The sequence below is a fragment of the Salmo trutta genome, chromosome 2, assembly GCF_901001165.1.
Source record: "Salmo trutta chromosome 2, fSalTru1.1, whole genome shotgun sequence".
In the NCBI taxonomy this organism is placed as follows: Eukaryota; Metazoa; Chordata; class Actinopteri; order Salmoniformes; family Salmonidae; genus Salmo; species Salmo trutta.
The window spans coordinates 12946150-12972918 of NC_042958.1; the positions used below are offsets into that span (position 1 = coordinate 12946150).

Here is a 26769-nt window from a genome sequence, read left to right on the forward strand (position 1 = left end):
TCGGATAACGACAAACGACAAGACGGAGATGCATCTAACATGCGCAAATGCTTTCCAGCCACCGGCGTAGAAAAGGTAAACATTCCACTCTGCGTTTTCCCCAGTTTCTTACGTAGGCTGGTGACCTGCATGATCAAGGAAGCCACCTCAAGCCTATAATCCTCAGACAAGCAATCAATTGCCACATTGGAAGTCTGAGTGATCCAGTTTGTCCCGAAACAAAGCGTAGTAGATACAGCTCGTACAGCGCTGGAACCGTTCATTTATTCCCCAGACAAAGAAGGCTCCGTTGGAAAACTAATCTGGGACTAACGTCATTAGCTTGATGGCTAACGTTAGCTGCTTAGCTAGGTTAGTGGCTCTTTCAAGCCATTCTACGGCCAATTCATCCCAAAGGTGTTCGATGGGCTTGAGGTCAGGGCTCTGTGCAGGCCAGTCAAGTTCTTCTACACCGATCTCGAAAACCATTTCTGAATGGACTTCGCTTTGTGCACGGGGCATTGTCATGCTGAAACAGGGAAGGGCCTTCCCCAAACTGTTGCCACAAAGTTGGAAGCAGAGAGTTGTCTAGAATGTCATTGTATGCAGTAGGGTTAAGATTTCCCTTCACTGGAACTAAGGGGCCTAGCTCAAACCATGAAAAACAGCCACAGACCATTATTTCTCTTCCACTAAACTTTATAGTTGGCACTATGCATTCGGACAGGTAGTGGCCTTCTGACATCCGCTAAACCTAGATTTGGCCGTCAGACTGCCAGATGGTGAAGTGTGATTCATCACTCCAGAGAATACGTTTCCACTGCTCCAGATTCCGATGGCGGTGAGCTTTACACCACTCCATCCGACGCTTGGCATTGCACACGGTGATATTAGGCTTGTGTGCGGCTGCTCGGCCATCCAAATCTATTTCATGAAGCTCCCGACGAACAGTTCTTGTGCTGCCGTTGCTTCCCGAGGCAGTTTGGAACTCGTTAGTGAGTGTTGCAACCGAGGACAGACAAGTTTTACGCGTTACGCGCTTCAGCACTAGGCGGTTCCATTCTGTGAGCTTGTGTGGCCTACCACTTCGTGGCTGAGCCGTTGTTGCTCCCAGACGTTTCCACTTCACAATAACAGCACTTACAGTTGACCGGGGCAGCTCTAGCAGGGCAGAAATTTTACAAACTGACTGGTTGTAAAGGTGGCATTCTATGACGGTGTCACGTTGAAAGTCATTGAGCTCTTCAGAAAGGCCATTCTACTGCCAACGTTTGTCTATGGAGATGTTTGTCTGTGTGCTCGATTTTATACACCTGTCAGCAACGGGTGTGGCTGAAATAGCAGAAATCCACTAATTTGAAGGGCTGTCCACATAGTTTTGTGTATATATAGTGTATCTGACTCTGGGCCAGTGGTTAAAGAGCAACTGAGAGAGACTGATCTGCATGTGTATGCACACGCATTTGTTTGTTTTATTATTATTTATTTTTTACCTTTGTTCAACTAGGCAAGTCAGTTAAGAACAAATTCTTATTTACAATGGCGACCTACCCCGGCCAAATCCTCCCCTAACCCGTCCTATGGGACTCCCGATCACGACTGGTTGTGATACAGCCCGGGATCGAACCAGGGTCTGTAGTGACACCTCTAGCACTGATATGCAGGGCGTTAGACCGCTGCACCACTCGGGAGGCTCCAGTGTGTGTTCAGTCCCACTTGACAACCTCATCACTGATGTTCAGGTTTTCTTCAGAAAGAAGGCCACATAGGAAGAGATGTACACAGGCAGTCCAATATCACTGACCAGACTCTTCTTTGAAGGCAGTGGCTTTTGAAATGCAAAATCTTCTCCTGATAACAAAGCACGTCGCTGACAGTGGCTCAGCAGGTTGTTGTGCTAGTGTGTGGTTGAGAATGAGATGTTGTTTACAAACTAAGTAACGCTACTTGTCAGAGAACTGATACTCTATACTGGCTGTTTGGGTGGGATTGGTGTGGGGCTTGGGGCGTGGGGGCATCCGTGGGTGGCTTTTGAACATTTCTTTGGATTCCTCATGTTTAACTCATTGTTTGAAAAAAACGCTTGGTCCAAATCAGATGTTACTGTAGGTAATATATTTATTGAATAGTATATAAATCCTATAAATTAAAATGGCCAGTTTGGGTGCAATCAATTAACTTAATTTCTCAGAGATCAAATTACATTTTAAACAAAATAATGTTTCAGGAATGCTAATCTTATCTGTTTCTAACAGAAACATTTTCAGAACAATCTGAGATGGTGGGTGTCAAGACTCTTTCTTGTGTTTTTAGGGCTCAATGCCCAGTTAAACTGTTCTTATGGTACTCAGTGTTATTAGTGTGTCTACATTTCACTGGCTTTATGTTTTTAATATCTCCTTCCCTACCAGGCAGCCTCTATAGCAACACTATTCTGTCCAATATGCTGTGTATTGATCTTTATAGCCTTGGGGGGAGGGAAGAATCACTGGATTAGTGAGGCAAGTGAAGCAGAGTTGAATGAATGCTGTGTTTATATACACACACACACACACACACACAGAGAGAGAGCGAGAAGAGAGAGGTGCCGCTGCCGCCGTGTCTTAGGTGTTTCAATCTGTATTGGATTCATGCCAGATTCAGATGGGTGGAATGCCTTTGATATGGAAATGCCACTGCAGGAGATGGATGCTCTCACACCCACACACAGCTCAGGTGACTGAACCTGAGAATGAGATTGACCTGTGACCCCCTGATGTGTGTGTATGTGTGTCACATGTAGAGCATGAGAAAACAGTCTGCTGTGTCCTGACCTGTCTTGACCTGTCTATGGTAGGAGGTTATTTTCTTCCAACCCCCTATCCTCCACCTGTCGTGTGTGTGTGTGTGTGTGTGTGTGTGTGTGTGTGTGTGTGTGTGTGTGTGTGTGTGTGTGTGTGTGTGTGTGTGTGCATCTCACTGCCAGAGCGGGGGCTGCTAATTGAATTAGTGGTGTTGATCAAACAGCTTGAGTCAGCAGGAATCCTTTTCCAGGTGAAGTAGTCAGCCCATAGAAATAGATTGTAGCCTTCCAGAGGCGGCATCGCTGTGTGCCAGCTTGTACGCATCATCCAACTGCTCATCTGCGTGTGCTTGCTCCCAAATAAACCTTCCAATACCTATTCAATACCCTTTGAATAAAGGAGGATTGGAGATGGCCTTTTAAACCGGACTTTGTCTTTTTAGCTTGAGTTTCTTGAATCTGCAGTCATTGCAAATCATGAGAAGAGAGACACTTTTAGTTTGTTTCTTACTGTGGCCACTGGTCAGCCCCCTGTTGTCAGGCAGTTGTTGTATCAGACATTCAATACAATCCTTAACTATCAAGTAGCCAGCACATAGTTCTGAGTGGGGTGTCTCAGTGATGAGCCTGTCATCTGAGGAAGGCTGTTTCTCTCAGGAAATGTGGTCTGTTCTGTTGTGCTCCTGTCTAACAGACCCTCTGTTTCTCTCAGGAAATGTGGTCTGTTCTGTTGTGCTCCTGTCTAACAGACCCTCTGTTTCTCTCAGGAAATGTGGTCTGTTCTGTTGTGCTCCTGTCTAACAGACCCTCTGTTTCTCTCAGGAAATGTGCAGAATGTACAGTATGAACAGAGGTGTTTATAATGTGGTTGTGCTGTCAGGTCAGGGAAGGTAGGGTCAACTTACTAAACAGATCAACCCTCTCATCCATTGTTTACAGCCAGTGTGTGTGTGTGTGTTATTGTGTATCAGAGAGAGGGTTTGCCTGGTTTGCCCGCTCTCTATTCAATGTAAACAAGTCTGCTATCCTTAGCAGCACAGTAGCTGCTGTAGTGAAGTAAATCCTATTTAACAATCTACCCTGCTTGCTGTTAGACTGTGGCTAAGGCCCTACCATTATCTGAAGCATATTAAGTGTCAGTGGAGAGCAATGAGTTTGATGTTGTTTATGAATTTCGGGAAGTGTTCTGGTTCTCCATTGGCCAGGGAGAGGACAGCAGGTATTGTGTAGGTGAATAACATCCGTTTCCAGTTTAAGGGGAAGTTCATGTGTGTTTGTGTTTCTGTCTGTATCTTTGTGAGTGTATGTTTTCCTGTGTGCAGGGTGTTATAGCTAGTGGTAATAACCCGTTCCATCCACACCTAGTGAGTCCAGGCAGTGAGACTGGTGTACAGGGAGGCTCAGTCTTTACACTGACATTGTTTGACAGGGTTTTAAAAAACCTAATAAAGCAACACCTCACGGCACAACGTCTCTCCCCCATGTGACCCACTTGTTGTGTGTGTGTACTGACATGTATTTGTAACTGATAGACACACACACACACACACACACACACACACACACACACACACACACTGCATGTTAATGTTTTTAAATGTATGTAAATTGTAAATGATTTTGTCTAATGTCTTTTTCGTTATGTGTCAGACCCCAGTAAGACTAGCTGTTGCCATTGGTGTTGGCTAATGGGGATCCTAATAAATCAAATCAAATCAAATTAGGGAGTTATAAGCCCTCTTTACACTGACATTCTGTTTGACAGAGTGACAGCCTGAGGCGGTGTTAAAGAGCATGACTGTCCTTCTTGGATACTGGGGACGAAGCGGCTGTACAGACAAATCTCACTCGTACTTAGATAGCATGGAGAGATGACTGCAGGGCTGGTGCCTGGGCTGACATTCTAGAGCCTAATTTCAAGTAGGATAGCAGCCTACACAAGAAATAACTAAAACCATCTAGATGTCACCTTGATACATACATACATACATACAGTCTACTACTCAATGGGGAGGGCATGAACGGCAACAACACCGGGACACAGTGCCCTTCACTCCCGCTTGACTAACACTACTATCCGGCAACGGCGTGGGAAGTAGCTACCTACTAGCCAATATCAGCAACAGTACACCCATCATCAATCATCTGTATCAACTGGAAATGTACAATTATTTGTAAAAATAACAGTGATATACGACTCATCCTCATGCTTAAAAACAGAAGTCTCAGCTGAATCTTTATTTGTATTTCTCTCCCCAATTTCGTGGTGTCTAATTGGTAGTGTTGGGTTCTGAGAATATGAAATCTACTTATTCATGTCACTGATGGAGTGCTGAGGTTTAGAGGGTCTACACCAGAAGTTAAAGGTTATAGGAGGAAGGTATATAGTGGGTGCAACTAAGCTTGGAATGTGTTGAGTGCAGGGAAGTGATTACATGTGGCAGGCATTGATAAGGGGAGACGGGAGATCTTAGAACCTAACAATGTCACTGAGGGAGAGAATGTAAACATTATACATTAACCTGTCTCCCTCAGTGACATATCCTGACATAATGTAAACATTATATATTACCCTGTCTCCCTCAGTGACATATCCTGACATAGGGTAATGTATAACGTTTACATTATGTCAGGATATGTCACTGAGGGAGACAGGTTAATGTATAACGTTTACATTATGTCAGGATATGTTATTGTTAGCCATCAGGGATCCTCTGGGAGGAGAAGAGGCACCGTCTGGTATCAATAACCAACAGCCTTGAGTTGGGGAGGAGTGAGCACTTTGGGGCAGAGGTCAGGTCAGATGAAGTGAGGAAGAACAGATATCACTAAGGTTCTGTCTAGCAACAGAGATACATTGGCTGTTCAGTTGTGGAGGAGGAGACTCAGCCTAGGAGAAAGGGTTAAATAGCAGTGCTTGTGTGAAATGTTTTTTTGCCTGAATGCAGCTGTGTCAACTCTTTGGGAAGAAATAAACTTGGTGTCCGTGAGTTATTTACTCTGAAAAAGAAGAACCTAACAGTAGTTACAGTCTTGTCTCATCGCTGCAACTCCCGTATGGACTTGGGAGAGGCGAAGGTCGAGAGCTGTGCGTCCTCCGAAACACGACCCAACCAAGCCGCACTGCTCTTTGACCCAATGCCCACTTAACCCGGAAGCCAGCCGCACCAATGTGTCGGAGGAAACACCGTATACCTGGCGACCGTGTTAGCGTGCACTGCGCCCGGCCCGCCACAGGAGTCGCTAGTGCACGATGGGACAAGGACATCCCTGCCGACAGAGCTGTGCCAATACATACAGAATATGTATTGGCACAGCTAGCACTGCGATGGAGTGTCTTAGACCTTAGCGCCACTCGGGAGGCCCCCAGCTGAATTTTTTAAGATATTTTCTAAACAGCTCATGTTGATTTTAGCCTCAGCCTTCTCCCACTCCTTTGTTACGAAATCTCTACCCCAGACTTTTTACCAAGCCACTATATCAATCATTCTAAAGAAAGATAAGGATCCCCTTGAGTGTACCTCCTACAGGCCTATTTTGCTTCTAAAATCCTAGCACTTCGCCTTGAGACTGCCTTACCTTCTATAATCAACCTGATTATTATTTTTTTGACACCGATTTTAATATTATATATATATATACTCCACTCTCTGCAAACTCATAAATTGTTATTTCGATGGATGCAGAAAAAGCATTTGACCATATAGCATGGGATTATTTATTCCAAGCATTAAATGCCTTTGGTTTTGGAGATGCATTTATTTCATGGGTTAAAGTAATATACAAATCTCCACTGGCTTCAATTTGAACTAACAGCATCCTTTCTGAATAATTTCCTTTACAACGTTTCACTAGGCAGGGCTGTTCGATGTCTCCATTCCTTTTTCTAAACCAATAGAGCCACTAGGCAGGGCTGTTCGATGTCTCCATTCCTTTTTCTAAAGCCTTATAGCCACTAGGCAGGGCTGTTCTATGTCTCCATTCCTTTTTTCTAAAGCCATAGAGCCACTAACTAGCCATCGCTCTACGTAGCAGTGAGGTAGTGGAAGGGGCGATAAGAGGAGGTCTCCAACACAAAATCTCACTTTATGCTGATGATATACTTTTATTTATCTCTGATCCACTGTTATCGGCACCAATGGTTTTGAATACTCTTGAAACCTTTGTGAAAATATCTGGGTATAAACTGAATCTGCATAAATGTGAAATGTTTTGTATTCTCCTGTGTGATGGAGCCAACAGTTTGGCTACACTTCCACTCAAATGGGTCACAAGCAAATTCACAAATGTGGGTGTTTCAGTTCCCGCCATTTTAAAGACCTCCTAAATGCAAACTTTACAAAGCAACTAGAACATACTAAACTTGACTTTGAGCGTTGGTTGCTTCTCCCTCATTCGCTATCTGCACGCGTAAATATTGTGAAAATGAATGTTGTGGTTTGTCCACCTATTTCATTGTGTTCCAGTTTTTCTAAATCCTTCTTCGACAATCTAGATCGTTATTCCCTCATTCATTTGGAATAAGAAAACCCCTTCAAAGGCACAAAAGGAGGCCAGGGATGAACCAATATACACTTCTACTACTGGTCTGACAACATCAGAAATATTATGTACTGGCTTGACTCTCAGAATTATTCAAGTCATCCCTCTTGGGTGCAAATTGAATAATCAGCCTGTGAAACATCTTTATCAGCACTGATATGTTCACCCTTACCTCTGCCGATATCCAGGTACACATTCCGAATCCAACTGTTAAACAATCTATAAGAATATGGATCCAATTTTGAAAACATTTTCAGCTCCACTCGGCCTCTACCTGCATGTCACTAAACAATAACCACGTTCCCCCCTCATATGAAGACAGAGTATCTGATGTATGGCAGAGGAAAAGTGTTCATTGATAAATACTGCTCAATCAAAACCCTCTAACCTATAGTAGAGCGCTTTATACACACCCACTCCTTTCCACACACCCACTCCTTTCCACACGCCCACTCCTTTCCACACGCCCACTCCTTTCCACACGCCCACTCCTTTCCACACGCCCACTCCTTTCCACACGCCCACTCCTTTCCTTTCCACACGCTCACTCCTTTCCTTTCCACACGCTCACTCCTTTCCTTTCCACACGCCCACTCCTTTCCTTTCCACACGCCCACTCCTTTCCACACGCCCACTCCTTTCCTTTCCACACGCCCACTCCTTTCCTTTCCACACGCTCACTCCTTTCCTTTCCACACGCCCACTCCTTTCCACACGCCCACTCCTTTCCACACGCCCACTCCTTTCCTTTCCACACGCCCACTCCTTTCCTTTCAACACGCCCACTCCTTTCCTTTCAACACGCCCACTCCTTTCCTTTCCACACGCCCACTCCTTTCCACACGCCCACTCCTTTCCTTTCAACACGCCCACTCCTTTCCACACGCCCACTTCTTTCCTTTCAACACGCCCACTCCTTTCCACACGCCCACTCCTTTCAACACGCCCACTCCTTTCCTTTCCACACGCCCACTCCTTTCCTTTCCACACGCCCACTCCTTTCCTTTCCACACGCCCACTCCTTTCCTTTCCACACGCCCACTCCTTTCCACACGCCCACTCCTTTCCACACGCCCACTCCTTTCCTTTCCACACGCCCACTCCTTTCCTTTCCACACGCCCACTCCTTTCCTTTCCACACGCCCACTCCTTTCCACACGCCCACTCCTTTCCACACGCCCACTCCTTTCCACACGCCCACTCCTTTCCACACGCCCACTCCTTTCCACACGCCCACTCCTTTCCTTTCCACACGCCCACTCCTTTATACACGCCCACTCCTTTCCTTTCCACACGCCCACTTCTTTCCTTTCCACACGCCCACTCCTTTCCACACGCCCACTCCTTTCCTTTCCACACGCCCACTCCTTTCCACACGCCCACTCCTTTATACACGCCCACTCCTTTCCTTTCCACACGCCCACTCCTTTCCTTTCAACACGCCCACTCCTTTTCCACACGCCCACTCCTTTCCTTTCCACACGCCCACTCCTTTCCACACGCCCACTCCTTTCCTTTCCACACGCCCACTCCTTTCCTTTCCACACGCCCACTCCTTTCCCTTCAACACGCCCACTCCTTTCCTTTCAACACGCCCACTCCTTTCCTTTCAACACGCCCACTCCTTTCCTTTCCACACGCCCACTCCTTTCCACACGCCCACTCCTTTCCTTTCAACACGCCCACTCCTTTCCTTTCAACACGCCCACTCCTTTCTTTTCCACACACCCACTCCTTTCCTTTCCACACGCCCACTCCTTTCCTTTCAACACGCCCACTCCTTTCCTTTCAACACACCCACTCCTTTCCTTTCCACACGCCCACTCCTTTCCTTTCCACACGCTCACTCCTTTCCTTTCCACACGCTCACTCCTTTCCTTTCCACACGCCCACTCCTTTCCTTTCCACACGCTCACTCCTTTCCTTTCCACACGCTCACTCCTTTCCTTTCCACACGCCCACTCCTTTCCTTTCCACACGCCCACTCCTTTCCACACGCCCACTCCTTTCCTTTCCACACGCCCACTCCTTTCCTTTCCACACGCTCACTCCTTTCCTTTCCACACGCCCACTCCTTTCCACACGCCCACTCCTTTCCACACGCTCACTCCTTTCCTTTCCACACGCCCACTCCTTTCCTTTCAACACGCCCACTCCTTTCCTTTCAACACGCCCACTCCTTTCCTTTCAACACGCCCACTCCTTTCCTTTCCACACGCCCACTCCTTTCCACACGCCCACTCCTTTCCTTTCAACACGCCCACTCCTTTCCTTTCCACACGCCCACTCCTTTCCACACGCCCACTTCTTTCCTTTCAACACGCCCACTCCTTTCCACACGCCCACTCCTTTCAACACGCCCACTCCTTTCCTTTCCACACGCCCACTCCTTTCCACACGCCCACTCCTTTCCACACGCCCACTCCTTTCCTTTCCACCGCCCACTCCTTTCCACACGCCCACTCCTTTCCACACGCCCACTCCTTTCCTTTCCACACGCCCACTCCTTTCCACACGCCCACTCCTTTCCACACGCCCACTCCTTTCCACACGCCCACTCCTTTCCACACGCCCACTCCTTTCCACACGCCCACTCCTTTCCACACGCCCACTCCTTTCCACACGCCCACTCCTTTCCTTTCCACACGCCCACTCCTTTATACACGCCCACTCCTTTCCTTTCCACACGCCCACTTCTTTCCTTTCCACACGCCCACTCCTTTCCTTTCCACACGCCCACTCCTTTCCACACGCCCACTCCTTTATACACGCCCACTCCTTTCCTTTCCACACGCCCACTCCTTTCCTTTCAACACGCCCACTCCTTTTCCACACGCCACCTCCTTTCCTTTCCACACGCCCACTCCTTTCCACACGCCCACTCCTTTCCTTTCCACACGCCCACTCCTTTCCTTTCCACACGCCCACTCCTTTCCCTTCAACACGCCCACTCCTTTCCTTTCAACACGCCCACTCCTTTCCTTTCAACACGCCCACTCCTTTCCTTTCCACACGCCCACTCCTTTCCACACGCCCACTCCTTTCCTTTCAACACGCCCACTCTTTTCCTTTCCACACACCCACTCCTTTCTTTTCCACACACCCACTCCTTTCCTTTCCACACGCCCACTCCTTTCCTTTCAACACGCCCACTCCTTTCCTTTCAACACACCCACTCCTTTCCTTTCCACACGCCCACTCCTTTCCTTTCAACACGCCCACTCCTTTCCTTTCCACACGCCCACTCCTTTCCTTTATACACGCCCACTCCTTTCCTTTCCACACGCCCACTCCTTTCTTTTCCACACGCCCACTCCTTTCCTTTCAACACGCCCACTCCTTTCCTTTCCACACGCCCACTCCTTTCCTTTCCACACGCCCACTCCTTTCCTTTCAACACGCCCACTCCTTTCCTTTCCACACGCCCACTCCTTTCCTTTCCACACGCCCACTCCTTTCCTTTCAACACGCCCACTCCTTTCCTTTCCACACGCCCACTCCTTTCTTTTCCACACGCCCACTCCTTTCCTTTCAACACGCCCACTCCTTTCCTTTCCACACGCCCACTCCTTTCCTTTCCACACGCCCACTCCTTTCCTTTATACACGCCCACTCCTTTCCTTTATACACGCCCACTCCTTTCCTTTCCACACGCCCACTCCTTTCCTTTCCACACGCCCACTCCTTTCCTTTCCACACGCCCACTCCTTTCCTTTCAACACGCCCACTCCTTTCCTTTCAACACGCCCACTCCTTTCCTTTCCACACGCCCACTCCTTTCCTTTCCACACACCCACTCGCCATATTGGGACGCAACTTCCCCTTTCTCTATACATGGGTTATCACCACTTATTTTGCCTGATCTAGAAAGTATGATATAGTTTGAAATGTTTCAACCATCAGTTTATTATACATTTACAATTTTAGCATGCTTGGTTGTTGATTTTGCTTTTGTTGATTGCGTTTTAGTGCAGGGGTTTGCTTTACACAAGACAATGTTGATTGTTGGAGCATCCCAGGGTCCTGTATATGTGTGTATTCCATGTACTTGTGTGTGTATTATACAATTGTGTGTATGATTTCCTCCTCTGTAGAACAGCATGAGGGCCTCATCCATCCTTTGATGTGTTGATGTGAACTCAACTCATTATGTTTGTCACCGCTCACTCACTCAATCACTCACTCGGTCATCAGCATTGTCATGTGTGATTGGTAGGCTACTGGTGGGAAAGCATGCCTCTCACTCTGCCTGGTGTTCATGTCCTTTGATTACCGCTCAAGCCCAGAATACACAGAACAACATAATACACAGAACCACATAATACACAGAACCACACAATACACAGAACCACACAATACACAGAACCACATAATACACAGAACCACACAATACACAGAACCACATAATACACAGAACCACATAAAACACAGAACAGATAATACACAGAACCACATAATACACAGAACCACATAATACACAGAACAGATAAAACACAGAACCACATAATACACAGAACAGATAATACACAGAACAGATAAAACACAGAACCACATAATACACAGAACAGATAAAACACAGAACCACATAATACAAAGAACAGATAAAACACAGAACAGATAAAACACAGAACCACATAATATACAGAACCACATAATATACAGAACCACATAATACACAGAACCACATAATACACAGAACCACATAAAACACAGAACCACATAATACACAGAACCACATAATACACAGAACCACACAATACACAGAACCACATAATACACAGAACCACATAAAACACAGAACAGATAATACACAGAACCACATAATACACAGAACCACATAATACAAAGAACAGATAAAACACAGAACCACACAATACACAGAACCACATAAAACACATACAACTCAGAACCACATAATACACAGAACAACAAAACACATAATACGCAGAACCACATAATACACAGAACAACATAATACAAAGAACAGAAAAAACAAAGCCTGTCAGCTCTCAGCAGAACCACAGAACCAGGCTAGTGCACAGACATCAATACAGGATGATAAATATTACTTCTAATGTGTTGTTTTTAGTGCTGCTTGGTGAATGTTGTGAATTGTGGAAGAGATTTTATATTATAGGGCAGAGAGACGGGCAACAAGAGGTGAAGTTAGTCACATTACATTTTCACTGTTAATTGGCTGTATTCATAACAGCTTTGGGAGACAAAAGGGCTGTCATGGTTCACTTGCTGAAAATGAGATGTAAATTAATAATAGGTCATCCTATTGTGTGTGTGTGTGTGTGTCTGCCTGTCTTTGTGTCTGTGTGTGTGTGTATGTGTCAGTCATGTGTTGAGTGGGTGTGTGTCTCTGTTGAATTCAGGTATTGGGAGGGTTGAGGCACCAAATCGGGGAGCCAGTTCCACATGAATAAAAACTCCCTGGGGTGTCCAGGATGTTACTCTGTCTCACTGAGGGCCCTGGTTAGCTCTTACCGTTGCCATGGTGACAATTACTCGTCAACGCCACTGGTGACAATTACTCGTCAACACTACCTACACATTCAACTAATGACCTGATATAGCTGACAGTGAAGATGACTACCCCGACATTCCAATCCAACACGTTTTGTGTCTGCCTTGGTTTAAACAGCTGTATGCCTAAGAGATGATCCAACACAGGGCTGATGTATGCCTGTTGAATAGATATCACTACATTATTTTGACTCCTTACACTCTCTTGCATATGAATCTGTCTTTATGAAACAGAAAAAAGCTATGCAGTGGATATGCTGTCTGAAGGATTCATATATGTTTATTTGAAGGGTCTTGGTGCAGTCACAGTAGCACAGAGCCACTGTTTTATCTCCGCTACTCTCTCCCAGCAAGGACTGAGTCAACACGGCTATGATACAAAGGTCTGTCAGACTGTGTTCTAATGCTGCTATGGGCTTCAAACAGTGGTGACCACACAGTCCATTTCTGGGGGTGATGGTGCTGAGCTGGAACAAAAATGTGCACACTGAAATGAGAGAACAAATCTATAGGCTAGTCCTCGTGAAATATGTACAGTGCATTCGAAAAGTATTCTGGCCCCTTGACTTTTTCCACATTTTGTTACGTTACAGCCTTATTCTAAAATGGATTAAATTGTTTTTTTCCCCCTCATCAATCTACACACAATACCCCATAATGACAAAGGAAAAACAGGTCTTTTGACATTTTTGCTAATTTATTACAAATAAAAACGTGACATTTGCATAAGTATTCAGACCCTTTACTCAGTACCTTGTTGAAGCACCTTTAGCAGCAATTACAGTATTGAGTCTTCTTGGGTATGACACTACAAGCTTGGCACACCTGTATTTAGGGAGTTTCTATCATTCTTCTCTGCAGATCCTCTCAAGCTCTGTCAGGTTGGATGGGGAACATTGCTGCACAGCTATTTTCAGGTCTCTCCAGAGATGTTCGATCGGGTGCAAGTCCGGGCTCTGGCTGGGCCACTCAAGGACATTCAGAGACTTGTCTCGAAGCCACTCCTGCGGTGAACCTTCGCCCCAGTTTGAGAGCAGGTTTCCATCAATGATCTCTCTGTACTTTGCTCAGTTCATCTTTCCCTCGATCCTGACTAGTCTCCCAGTCCCTGCCGCTGAATAACATCCCCATGATGCATGCCACCACCATGCTTCACCGTAGGGATGGTGCCAGGTTTTCTCCAGACGTGATATTTGGCATTCAGGCCAAAGAGTTCAATCTAGGTTTCATCAGACCAGAGAATCTTGTTTCTTGTGGTCTGAGAGTCTTTAGGTGCCTTTTGGCAAACTCCAAGTGGGCTGTCATGTGTCTTTTACTGAGGAGTGGCTTTCCGTCTGGCCACTCTACCATAAAGGCCTGATTGGTGGAGTGCTGCAGAGATGGTTGTGCTTCTAGAAGATTCTTCCATGTCCACAGATGGCTGATAGTTGTCCTTCTGGAAGGTTCTCTGGACATCTGTCAGAGTGACTATCAGGTTCTTGGTGACCTCCCCGACTAAGGCCCTTCTCCCCCGATTGTTCAGTTTGGCCATGCGCTCTACGGACAATTTCTTTGAACTCATGTCTTGGTTTTTGCTCTGACATGCACTGTCAACTGTGGGACCTTATATAGACAGGTGTGTGCCTTCCAAATCATGTCCAATCAATTGAATTTAAAAGACTGGACTCCAATGAAGTTGTACAAACATCTCAACGATGATCAATGGAAATAGGATGCACCTGAGTTTAATTTCGAGTTTCATAGCAAAGGGTCTGAATACTTATGTAAATAAGGTATTTCTGTTTTTATTTTTAATTGCAAAAATTTATAAAAACCTGTTTTCGCTTTGTCAATATGGGGTTTGTAGATAAAAACATTTATTTAATCAATTTTAGAATAAGGCTGTAACGTAACAAAATGTGGAAAAAGTGAATGGGTCTGATTACTTTCCGAATGCACTGTATGTGTCAGGCACTAGCAGGTTATGGGCTATTCAGTGAGGCGCAGAGGTCAGATACGTGATCCACACTAGAATGTGCAATGAGATGTTCATCTGCTCTTGAACAGCACATTATGGACCCCCCCCTTTCCTTACCTCTCCTAATAAATATGTGTTGGTCTGATGTAATTAATAAGGAGCATCCAGACACTGCACTTGATGAATTTATAAAATTGCTTCTTCCAATTATTGATAAACCTTTTAAGAAACTGACTGTTAGAACTGTTAAGCCTCCATGGATTAAAGAGGAATTTAAAAACTGTATGGTTGAAAGAGCTGGGGCCAAAGGATTGGCTAATAAGCCTGGCTGCACATCTGACTTACTGCAAATTGAGGAATGATGTGACTAAACTCAACAAGAAGAAGAAGAAACTGTATTATGAAGCCAAGATCATTGATATAAAGAATGATGGAAAAAACCTTTGGAGTACTTGAAATTATATGATGGGCAGAAAGACACATTCAACTCCATTTTCATCGAATCAGATGACTTATTCATCACAAAACCATTTGATGTTGGCAATTATTTGTATGATTATGTTTACTTCTTTGGCAAAGTGGGTCAACTTAGGCAGGAAACTACCTTGAGCTACTGAGGATGGTAGCTGACTCTATATTCACTCCTATTTGTCATATCTTTAATCTGAGCCTAGAGGAAAGTGCTTGTCCTCAGGCCTGGAGGGAAGCCAAAGTCATTCCTCTACCTAAGAATGGTAAAGCGACCTTTACAGGTTCTAACTGCAGACCTATCAGCTTACTTCCAGCTCTTAGAAAACTGTTGGATTTTATTTATTTGTTACTAAATACAATACCATTTCTCTGTAAACAGATGAACAACTGACTTTCAGCATGCTTATAGAGAAGGGCACTCAACATGTACACAAATGACTGATGATTGATTGAAATACATTGATAATAAGAAGATTGTGGGAGTTATACGATTGGTTTTCAGGGCAGCCTTTGACATTATTGACCATAACCTGTTGTTGAGAAAACATATGTGTTATGACTTTTCAACCTCTGATCAATAACTCTGAATCCACGATATGGCAAACACAGAGGGTTTTCTTTAATGGAAGCTTCTCTAATGTTAAACATGTAAAGTGTGGTGTACTGCAGGGCAGCTCTCTTGGCCCTCTACTCTTTTAAATTTTTACTGGTCCTGAGCATGTCTGAAACTAAGAGTGTTGTATTAGCTACAAATCATTCTCAAGATTCTAGACCGCTGAATCTGGTAATGAACGGTGTGGCTGTTGAGCAAGTTGAGTAGACTAAATTACTTGGTGTTACCTTAGACTGTAAACTGTCATAGTCAAAACATATTGATTCAATAGTTGTAAAGATCAAATCAAATGTTATTTGTCTCATACTTACTTACAAGCCTTTAACCCCATTTCATGGACTGCATTGTTGGTTAAGAAAATATTTACAAAAACACTAAAGATTCTCCCATCTCCATAAAGGAATTTGGAGCAAAGGGTCTGAATACTTATGTAAAAAAGGTATTTCAGTTTTACATTTTAATACATTTGCAAAAAAAAATATTGTTTTTTGCTTTGTCATTATGGGGTATTGTGTGTAGATTGATGTGGGGGGAAAAACAATTTCATCAATTTCAGAACAAGGCTGTAACAAAATGTGGAAAAAGTCAAGGGGTCTGAATACTTTCCCAATACACTGTATGTGTAACTGTTAGATGCGCACAAGCACACAGACACCCGCACACAGACTACATGTTAATGTGTGTAAATTGTAGTCTTTAATGTCTTTTTCGTTTTGTGTCGAACCCCAGTAAGACTAGCTGTCGCCCTAATAAAATAAAATCTAAATCTCTCATTTCTCATCCTCTCCCCCCTCACTCGCTTTTCCTCCTCAACTATCTCCCTCTCTCTGGTTCCTTCGTCTTTCTCAACTCCATTGATGCCTCCCTCTCTCTTTCTCCCTCTTCTCTGTCTCTCTTTCTCCTCCCTTTCTGTGGCTGAAGGTTATTGCTCTGCTGCGTCTCTTATCACTGTTGACTCTCCTCCCAGGGTAAGGCTTTAGTCCACATTGCCTTCTTGTCCCCTGCTTAATCACTGCCTCTCAGTCATACTAAAACTACCTCACTGGAGCTTTACAGCCCCTGTAGAATAAAACTACCTCACTGGAGCTTTACAGCCCCTGTAGAATAAAACTACCTCACTGGAGCTTTACAGCCCCTGTAGAATAAAACTACCTCACTGGAGCTTTACAGCCCCTGTAGAATAAAACTACCTCACTGGAGCTTTACAGCCCCTGTAGAATAAAACTACCTCACTGGAGCTTTACAGCCCCTGTAGAATAAAACTACCTCACTGGAGCTTTACAGCCCCTGTAGAATAAAACTACCTCACTGGAGCTTTACAGCCCCTGTAGAATAAAACTACCTCACTGGAGCTTTACAGCCCCTGTAGAATAAAACTACCTCACTGGAGATTTACAGCCCCTGTAGAATAAAACTACCTCACTGGAGCTTTACAGCCCCTGTAGAATAAAACTACCTCACTGGAGCTTTACAGCCCCTGTAGAATAAAACTACCTCACTGGAGCTTTACAGCCCCTGTAGAATAAAACTACCTCACTGGAGCTTTACAGCCCCTGTAGAATAAAACTACCTCACTGGAGCTTTACAGCCCTTGTAGAATAAAACTACCTCACTGGAGCTTTACAGCCCCTGTAGAATAAAACTACCTCACTGGAGCTTTACAGCCCCTGTAGAATAAAACTACCTCACTGGAGCTTTACAGCCCCTGTAGAATAAAACTACCTCACTGGAGCTTTACAGCCCCTGTAGAATAAAACTACCTCACTGGAGCTTTACAGCCCCTGTAGAATAAAACTACCTCACTGGAGCTTTACAGCCCCTGTAGAATAAAACTACCTCACTGGAGCTTTACAGCCCCTGTAGAATAAAACTACCTCACTGGAGCTTTACAGCCCCTGTAGAATAAAACTACCTCACTGGAGCTTTACAGCCTGAAACACACACATGCAGAGACGCACATGTAACAAACACACACACACACACACACACACACAGAGTAGCCAGTCATAGAGACAAATAGCAGTGGGAGAGAAAGACAAACACAGACCAGACAGATCAAGGGAGCGGCCCTCTACAGACAGACCGGTGTAGAATGGGATGAAAGCTTGACATGCTAATATGTCTTCAGATCACTTGTCAGATCTGTTCTACAAGGACACAACACGGTTTCAGACAGCCATCCTCTAGTCTATATGACTTGTTCATAAATGCCCCCTTTATATGGTATGTAACTGTATCTGGAGTACAAAGAGCTTTCAAGAGGAAATATTACAAATTATTCAATGACTGCCTGTGATCGACTGGTGATTTATTCTATTCCTACTAGACTGTAAAGTGGCCCTGAAAGGAAAAGGGAAACCAGTGTGGCGCGCTAGCTTGACTCTCAAGTAGATCTTGTAATATAAATAATTAAGCTGTCACTATTTGAATGGCCTTTTTAATAACAAGAGGGCAGTGTTCTTTGGAGTGTTGCTATGTGTTTTAATACACTTCCTAAACTGCTGTGAAAATTGGCGCACACACTTCACACACGTGTTGTCGCACGCCTGCACACGTTTCCTCCCCTTGAGTCACAGTGATGAGAGATCTAATACTCATGCTTTAATGCCACCTGTATATCAGTGTATGAATTAAACTCATGCTTTAATGCCACCTGTATATCAGTGTGTGAATTAAACCCATGCTTTAATGCCACCTGTATATCAGTGTGTGAATTAAACCCATGCTTTAATGCCACCTGTATATCAGTGTGTGAATTAAACCCATGCTTTAATGCCACCTGTATATCAGTGTGTGAATTAAACCCATGCTTTAATGCCACCTGTATATCAGTGTGTGAATTAAACCCATGCTTTAATGCCACCTGTATATCAGTGTGTGAATTAAACCCATGCTTTAATGCCACCTGTATATCAGTGTGTGAATTAAACTCATGCTTTGATGCCACCTGTATATCAGTGTGTGAATTAAACTCATGCTTTAATGCCACCTGTATATCAGTGTGTGAATTAAACCCATGCTTTGATGCCACCTGTATATCAGTGTGTGAATTAAACTCATGCTTTGATGCCACCTGTATATCAGTGTATGAATTAAACTCATGCTTTAATGCCACCTGTATATCAGTGTGTGAATTAAACTCATGCTTTGATGCCACCTGTATATCAGTGTGTGAATTAAACCCATGCTTTGATGCCACCTGTATATCAGTGTATGAATTAAACTCATGCTTTAATGCCACCTGTATATCAGTGTATGAATTAAACTCATGCTTTAATGCCACCTGTATATCAGTGTGTGAATTAAACCCATGCTTTGATGCCACCTGTATATCAGTGTGTGAATTAAACTCATGCTTTGATGCCACCTGTATATCAGTGTATGAATTAAACTCATGCTTTAATGCCACCTGTATATCAGTGTGTGAATTAAACTCATGCTTTGATGCCACCTGTATATCAGTGTGTGAATTAAACCCATGCTTTGATGCCACCTGTATATCAGTGTATGAATTAAACTCATGCTTTAATGCCACCTGTATATCAGTGTGTGAATTAAACCCATGCTTTGATGCCACCTGTATATCAGTGTGTGAATTAAACTCATGCTTTGATGCCACCTGTATATCAGTGTGTGAATTAAACTCATGCTTTAATGCCACCTGTATATCAGTGTGTGAATTAAACTCATGCTTTGATGCCACCTGTATATCAGTGTGTGAATTAAACCCATGCTTTGATGCCACCTGTATATCAGTGTATGAATTAAACTCATGCTTTGATGCCACCTGTATATCAGTGTGTGAATTAAACTCATGCTTTGATGCCACCTGTATATCAGTGTGTGAATTAAACTCATGCTTTAATGCCACCTGTATATCAGTGTGTGAATTAAACCCATGCTTTGATGCCACCTGTATATCAGTGTGTGAATTAAACTCATGCTTTAATGCCACCTGTATATCAGTGTGTGTGAATTAAACTCATGCTTTGATGCCACCTGTATATCAGTGTGTGAATTAAACCCATGCTTTGATGCCACCTGTATATCAGTGTGTGAATTAAACCCATGCTTTGATGCCACCTGTATATCAGTGTGTGAATTAAACTCATGCTTTAATGCCACCTGTATATCAGTGTGTGTGAATTAAACTCATGCTTTGATGCCACCTGTATATCAGTGTGTGAATTAAACCCATGCTTTGATGCCACCTGTATATCAGTGTGTGAATTAAACCCATGCTTTGATGCCACCTGTATATCAGTGTGTGAATTAAACTCATGCTTTGATGCCACCTGTATATCAGTGTGTGAATTAAACCCATGCTTTGATGCCACCTGTATATCAGTGTGTGAATTAAACTCATGCTTTGATGCCACCTGTATATCAGTGTGTGAATTAAACCCATGCTTTGATGCCACCTGTATATCAGTGTGTGAATTAAACTCATGCTTTGATGCCACCTGTATATCAGTGTGTGAATTAAACCCATGCTTTGATGCCACCTGTATATCAGTGTGTGAATTAAACTCATGCTTTAATGCCACCTGTATATCAGTGTGTGAATTAAACCCATGCTTTGATGCCACCTGTATATCAGTGTGTGAATTAAACTCATGCTTTAATGCCACCTGTATATCAGTGTGTGAATTAAACCCATGCTTTAATGCCACCTGTATATCAGTGTGTGAATTAAACTCATGCTTTAATGCCACCTGTATATCAGTGTGTGTGAATTAAACCCATGCTTTGATGCCACCTGTATATCAGTGTGTGAATTAAACCCATGCTTTAATGCCACCTGTATATCAGTGTGTGAATTAAACCCATGCTTTAATGCCACCTGTATATCAGTGTGTGAATTAAACTCATGCTTTAATGCCACCTGTATATCAGTGTGTGAATTAAACCCATGCTTTGATGCCACCTGTATATCAGTGTGTGTGAATTAAACCCATGCTTTGATGCCACCTGTATATCAGTGTGTGAATTAAACCCATGCTTTAATGCCACCTGTATATCAGTGTGTGAATTAAACCCATGCTTTGATGCTAACATTCACATCCACTGCTGCAGAGCAGAGTGAATACAGCTTCAGGTAGAGCACAGCGGCACAGCACCCAGACTCCTCTCCTCTCGGCGAGTCTAGAACAATGACTGGGTGTGTTGGTGTGGCTCACACAGTCACTTTCTATCCAACACCAAGCATACATGTAGGCCAATGGTTCCCCAACTCTTTATAGTCCCGCACCCCTTCAAACATTCAACCTCCAGCTGCGTACCCCCTCCAGCACCAGGGTCAGCGCACTCTCAAATGTTGTTTTTTGCCATCATTGTAAGCCTGCCACACACACACTATACGATACATTTATTAAACATAAGAATGAGTGTGAGTTTTTGTCACAACCCGGCTCGTGGGAAGTGACAAAGAGCTCTTATAGGACCAGGGCACAAATAAAAATTCAATATTAATCAATAATTTTGCTCTTTATTTAACCATCTTACATATGAAACCATATTTGTTCATCGAAAATTGTGAATAACTCACCACAGGTTAATGAGAAGGGTGTGCTTGAAAGGATGCACATAACTCTGCAATGTTGGGTTGTAATGGAGAGAGTCTCAGTCTTAAATCATTTCCCACACACAGTCTGCCTGTATTTAGTTTTTATGCTAGTGAGGGCCGAGAATCCACTCTCACATAGGTACGTGGTTGCAAAGGGCATCAGTGTCTTAACAGCACGATTTGCCAAGGCAGTATACTCTGAGCGCAGCCCAATCCAGAAATGTTCATAGAACTGCTTGTTGCAATTTCGATGAGGCTCTCTTGTTCAGATATCGGTAAGTGGAATGGAGGCAGGGCATGAAAGGGATAACAAATCCAGATGTTTGTCATCCGTTTCGGGAAAGTACCTGCATAATTGCGCACCCAGCTCACTCAGGTGCTTCGCTATATCACATTTGACATTGTCTGTAAGCTTGAGTTCATTTGCACACAAAAAAATCATACAATGATGGAAAGACCTGTGTATTGTCCTTGTTAATGCAGACAGAGAAGAGCTCCAACTTCTTAATCATAGCCTCAATTTTGTCCCGCACATTGAAAATAGTTGCAGAGAGTCTCTGTAATCCTAGATTCAGATCATTCAGGCGAGAAAAAACATCACCCAGATAGGCCAGTCGTGTGAGAAACTCGTCATCATGAAAGCGGTCAGACAAGTGAAAATGATGGTCAGTAAAGAAAACTTTAAGCTCGTCTCTCAATTAAAAAGAATGTGTCAATCCTTTGCCCTTTGAAAACCAGCGCACTTCTTTCTGTATGTTGTAAAAGTGTTACGTGGTCGCTGCCCATATCTTTGCATAGTGCAGAAAATGCACGAGAGTTCAGGGGCCTTGTTTTAACAAAGTGAACCTTTTTCACTGTATTGTCCAAAATGTCTTTCAAGATGTCAAGCATTCCCTTGGCTGCAAGAGCCTCTCGCTGGATGCTGCAGTGTACCCAAATGGCATCGGGAGCAACTGATTGCACGCGCGTTACCACTCCACTGTCTCCCTGTCATGGCTTTTGCACCATCAGTACAGATACCAACATGAGTAGCAGCTACGTTTGGCTACATACGGACCGTTAGTGGAATTCCCGCGAGAGAGTAACGGTTAATGTGATTGGATGTTAACTATTTGTCTAGACTATCTGTATTTGACATTGTGTTGTTATTTCGCTGAACACTAGATGGTTTCATTTTATTTTTGGCAGTGGAATGAGGCTACTAAGGCAAGTAAAAAACCCAAATGTATAGCCCCATTGGAAATATAAATGGACTGTTTGAAAATGTGAATCACATTTTTATTTGGCGTACCCCCGACGGGATTGCACGTACCACTGTTCTAAGGTATTGTTTCTCTTTATTCAACCCGCCTGCCACCCACCCACGCACCTTTTAGCCACACAGTATTTAATGACCCTATGACGTCCGCCCTACAGATATTACCGTGGGGGCTGCAGGTTATGAGTCAACCCGGGCATCGCTAACTTCTTAATGAGTGTGTGTAACCGGTGTGAAATGGCTAGCTAGTCAGCAGGATGCACTAGTAGCATGTCAATCGTTTACGTCACTCGCTCTTCAATGGCTGAGGCTTTTGTGAAACGATGGGTAACAATGCTTCATGGGTAACTGTTGTCGACGTGTGCTGAGGGTCCCTGGTTCGAGCCTAGGTTGGGGTAAGGAGAGGGACGGAAGCAAGACTGTTACGTGTGTGTGTGTGAACGTGAGTGCGTGCGTACGTGTGTGCGCATGTAAGTGTGTGTGTGTATCCCTTTTGAGAATGTCACTATTCACAGCATGCATATAGAAGTAGAAGGGTTCTTCTGGTCAATCCTTGTCCTAAGAGGTTCTTATCCTCTTCAAGCATGTATTAACACTTCACTGACTCTTCAGACATTCACTAGGAGCCTTGGAGAAGAGAGAGGGAAGATAGATCCGCTAGATGCAGGCTCCTTAACGCTGCCTGGCCCTGCTATCTACTATTCCCAATGGTGTCATTAGTTTAGTAAAATACTGCAGAATTTACTCTCATCCTTGGCTGTTACTTCAATGTTTCTAACTGTTTCTCCCTCCCTCTCTTTCTCTCTGTTTTTTCAGAGGAAATAAAGGAAGAGTCTGAAAAATTAAGGTAAGTTGATTTTAATTCAGTTTCACAGAAATATATCCTGGTTACACCCCGTGTGAATATTTTAAAAGATCTGGAGATTAAAGACCCGTAAGTTTAATAAATTGTGACAATAATATGATAACAAAGCTCATAAGCAACAGAATGGCAGTCTTACCAGACTTAATACATGTCAATCAAACAAGGTTTATTCAAAATAGACACTTACAAACAAATACAAAAACATGATTCAGTTTAATACAATACGCCAAAAAAAAGATATAGATGTATCTATAATGGCTGTTGTGAATGGCCTTTTCAATTCAAAACTTTGGAATCTTTCAACTTTCCAGCTGAAATAATACATTTAATAAAAATTGTATATAGATATTCTAAACCAAAAATATACACAAATAATAATTGCTTTAGAACGGGGCACAAGACACAGATGTCCTCTCTCTCCCCTCCTGTTTGCACTGGCAATTGAACTTCTTACAGACATGATTAGACAGGACACGGATGTAACAGGTGCCAGTATTGGTAAAGATGAATGTTTATTAAACTTATTTGCAGATGATCTCCTGATATACCTGATCAATATTGAAAACTCAATGCCTCCCGTGCTAAAAATATTTTCAGAATACTTAAAAATCTCAGGATATAAAATGAACGTGGAAAAAATGAAATAATAGCAATAGGAGATCTACAGCAATCCTTTGAGTGGACCACAAAAATATAAAATACTTAGGATATATAAAGATACATTTATCCCATTACTCAACAATATGAAAGCAGATCTAATAATGGAACAACCTTCCCATAAATCTTACAGGTAGAATAAATATCTTCAGAATGGCATGGCTCTGAAAGATTGTATATTTATTCTCGGTAATTTCAATTACCCCACCGAAGACATACTTTTTTAAAGAATACTTGGTCATAGCAGACTTTATATGGGCAAATTGAACTTATAGAATACAAAGGAAAGTTTTACATCTTCCTAAATCAGAGGGTGGTGTCGTGACGTTGTATTAGTTAATGTGACGACTGTTGCTCATCGAATGATTAACGGTTTATAATTACGTGATTAAATGAATTAAGCAATGAATCAAGCAATTATTAACTCATTAACCTGGGGCACCATGGGAACATTGTTTTGATTGAGTTTCTATTTCCCAAATTAACTCAAAGGATATCAGAATATCGATTACAACAGTCGCTAAATTAATCAGTTTCCTCTACAGTCTCATAATCTGAAAGTCGTATAATCCGGGAATCTGCACGGACCCGGGCTTTACCACTGAATTTACCACACCAATCTTAGTTGATTATTTATTTACTAGCAAGCTAAAATGATGATAAAAATGCACATACACAAAACACAGTCTAGCTATTGATTAGGACTTAGTATAACGGGCCAACACACTATGGCGCTTGTTACCCAAAATGGGGATTTTAAAGAGAGAGAAAGAAAGGAAGTACACGAGAGAAATATACATTTGGGTTCATTTGTCAGCCATGCTTATTTAAAATTAGCCTTGCCCCGAACTGCCGCTCTTATGGGTCAGAATATAATGATGTAATTACGTGTTGTAGTTCTCAGGTGGGAAGCTCCGCGTGGGTCGTTTAGGCTTCTAAATGACGCACTTCTTCTCCGGCGCAACTCTCTGGTTGTCCTCACGATGTCAGTGTCCTTCTTGGCTAAGTGGTCTGATCCTCACCCTTGATCGGAAAGGGGTCTTCTGAGGACAGACAGCTCTGTAGCTCAGAGCTCACAGCTTCGGCTCGAATGGTGTCGATACCACGATTCGATGGAGAGTGGAGGCTGGGTGGTTCGGCTTGAATTCACCCGCTTAGACACAGCTACTCGTCCGTAGCTCGTGTAGAAAAATATTTCTTTGTCTTCAACCTTGTGTTTCGTTTTGGGGTTCGTCGACTTTGTTAGACCTTGGCTGCAGCTTGGGGTCAATAGTCTACTATGTTAATTCTTCACTCTCCTGTCTTATACCCTCGGGTCAGAAGTGGGTGTAACAGCCTTTAGGGCGATTCTCTGGGCGGACCAAGTACAGGGGGCAAGGCTTAGATTTGGCTAAAAATCTGATTTTAGACACTAACTTCACATTTCATCTTTATCAAAACATTCTGTTTGATTTGGATATTTTCCAAACAGCGTACAATGTATAAACATCAGGCATATACTGGGAAAACTCTTAAAGGTACAATGTTTTCATAATAACGTCATCTCTTAACCTTTAAAAACAAATACCAAAGTTACATACATTTTAATATTCCACTTTTCGTCATAACCACCATTGTGGCTGACGGAAACCATTGTTCCAAAGTTCCTTTATTGCATGTTTAAGGTTCTGAGGCCAGTTCTCCATTGTTAGGACAAAGGAATTTCTCTGTATTATGGGCATGAGGTGTCATAAAACCCCCACATCTTCAGACCCCTAGATCTCTCCTCCTCTGTTGGGGGTTTGGGAGATAATCTGTAGGGTGGTGGTCTCCTGTACCCTGACCTGATCAGGACAGTCATGACAGTGGTTTTTGTCTTCCAGACTTGAAATTGTATCAACTCGCTACCCAAGGATTTTACTTGTGACATAGTTAAATGTACTAAAGAGGGACAATGGGTACATATTGAAGATGCACATTCTCATCCCCCAAAATCTTGTTACATGTCTATTTTTTAAGGATAAAGCTAAGAACATGAACAACTTCATAGTTTAGAACACAGTAACAATATGGAAGAAAATAAAACCTATTCTACAAGAACCAATACCACTCCCTAAAAACACAACCCTAATGAACAATCCTTGGATAGCTTTTCAGAATTCACCGATACATTGGTACACATGGAAAACTAAAGGCATAGAAACCATAAATTACTTAGTAATATGAAATGCATGTATTTCCATTACAGAATTTAAAAAGCAATTGTAGATATTTTCAAATACATGCAACTTAAACAGTTCATATCAAGAAATGTTTGGATTTGAGAGATCCTATTCAGCTGACAATCTCTTGGGGGGGGGGAATAACTGGTGGAGGGAATGTTGGAACATAACTAATGGAACTACAGTTAACAAAAATGTACACTTAATCCAGTGTAAACTAATATATAGAATTTATTATACATGGGACAAAATTCACAAATTCTACAGCACAATGGCAGAGTCATGTCTTAGGTGTAAAACTAACAATCACTCAATAATCCATGCTTTCTGGGAACGCTATAATGTC

At 43.2% G+C, this 26769-nt stretch overlaps 1 protein-coding gene across 2 annotated transcripts in view; it reads left to right on the top strand.

Annotated features, from left to right (window-relative positions):
* Nucleotides 1-26769, top strand: part of LOC115150828 (brefeldin A-inhibited guanine nucleotide-exchange protein 1) — a gene marked incomplete in the record, with an annotated part of 96233 nt that overhangs the window by 19240 nt on the left and 50224 nt on the right. For both annotated transcript variants that reach the window (XM_029694546.1, XM_029694553.1), the window contains 1 exon segment: nucleotides 23517-23547. In XM_029694546.1, the coding sequence (XP_029550406.1) occupies nucleotides 23517-23547 (31 nt within the window).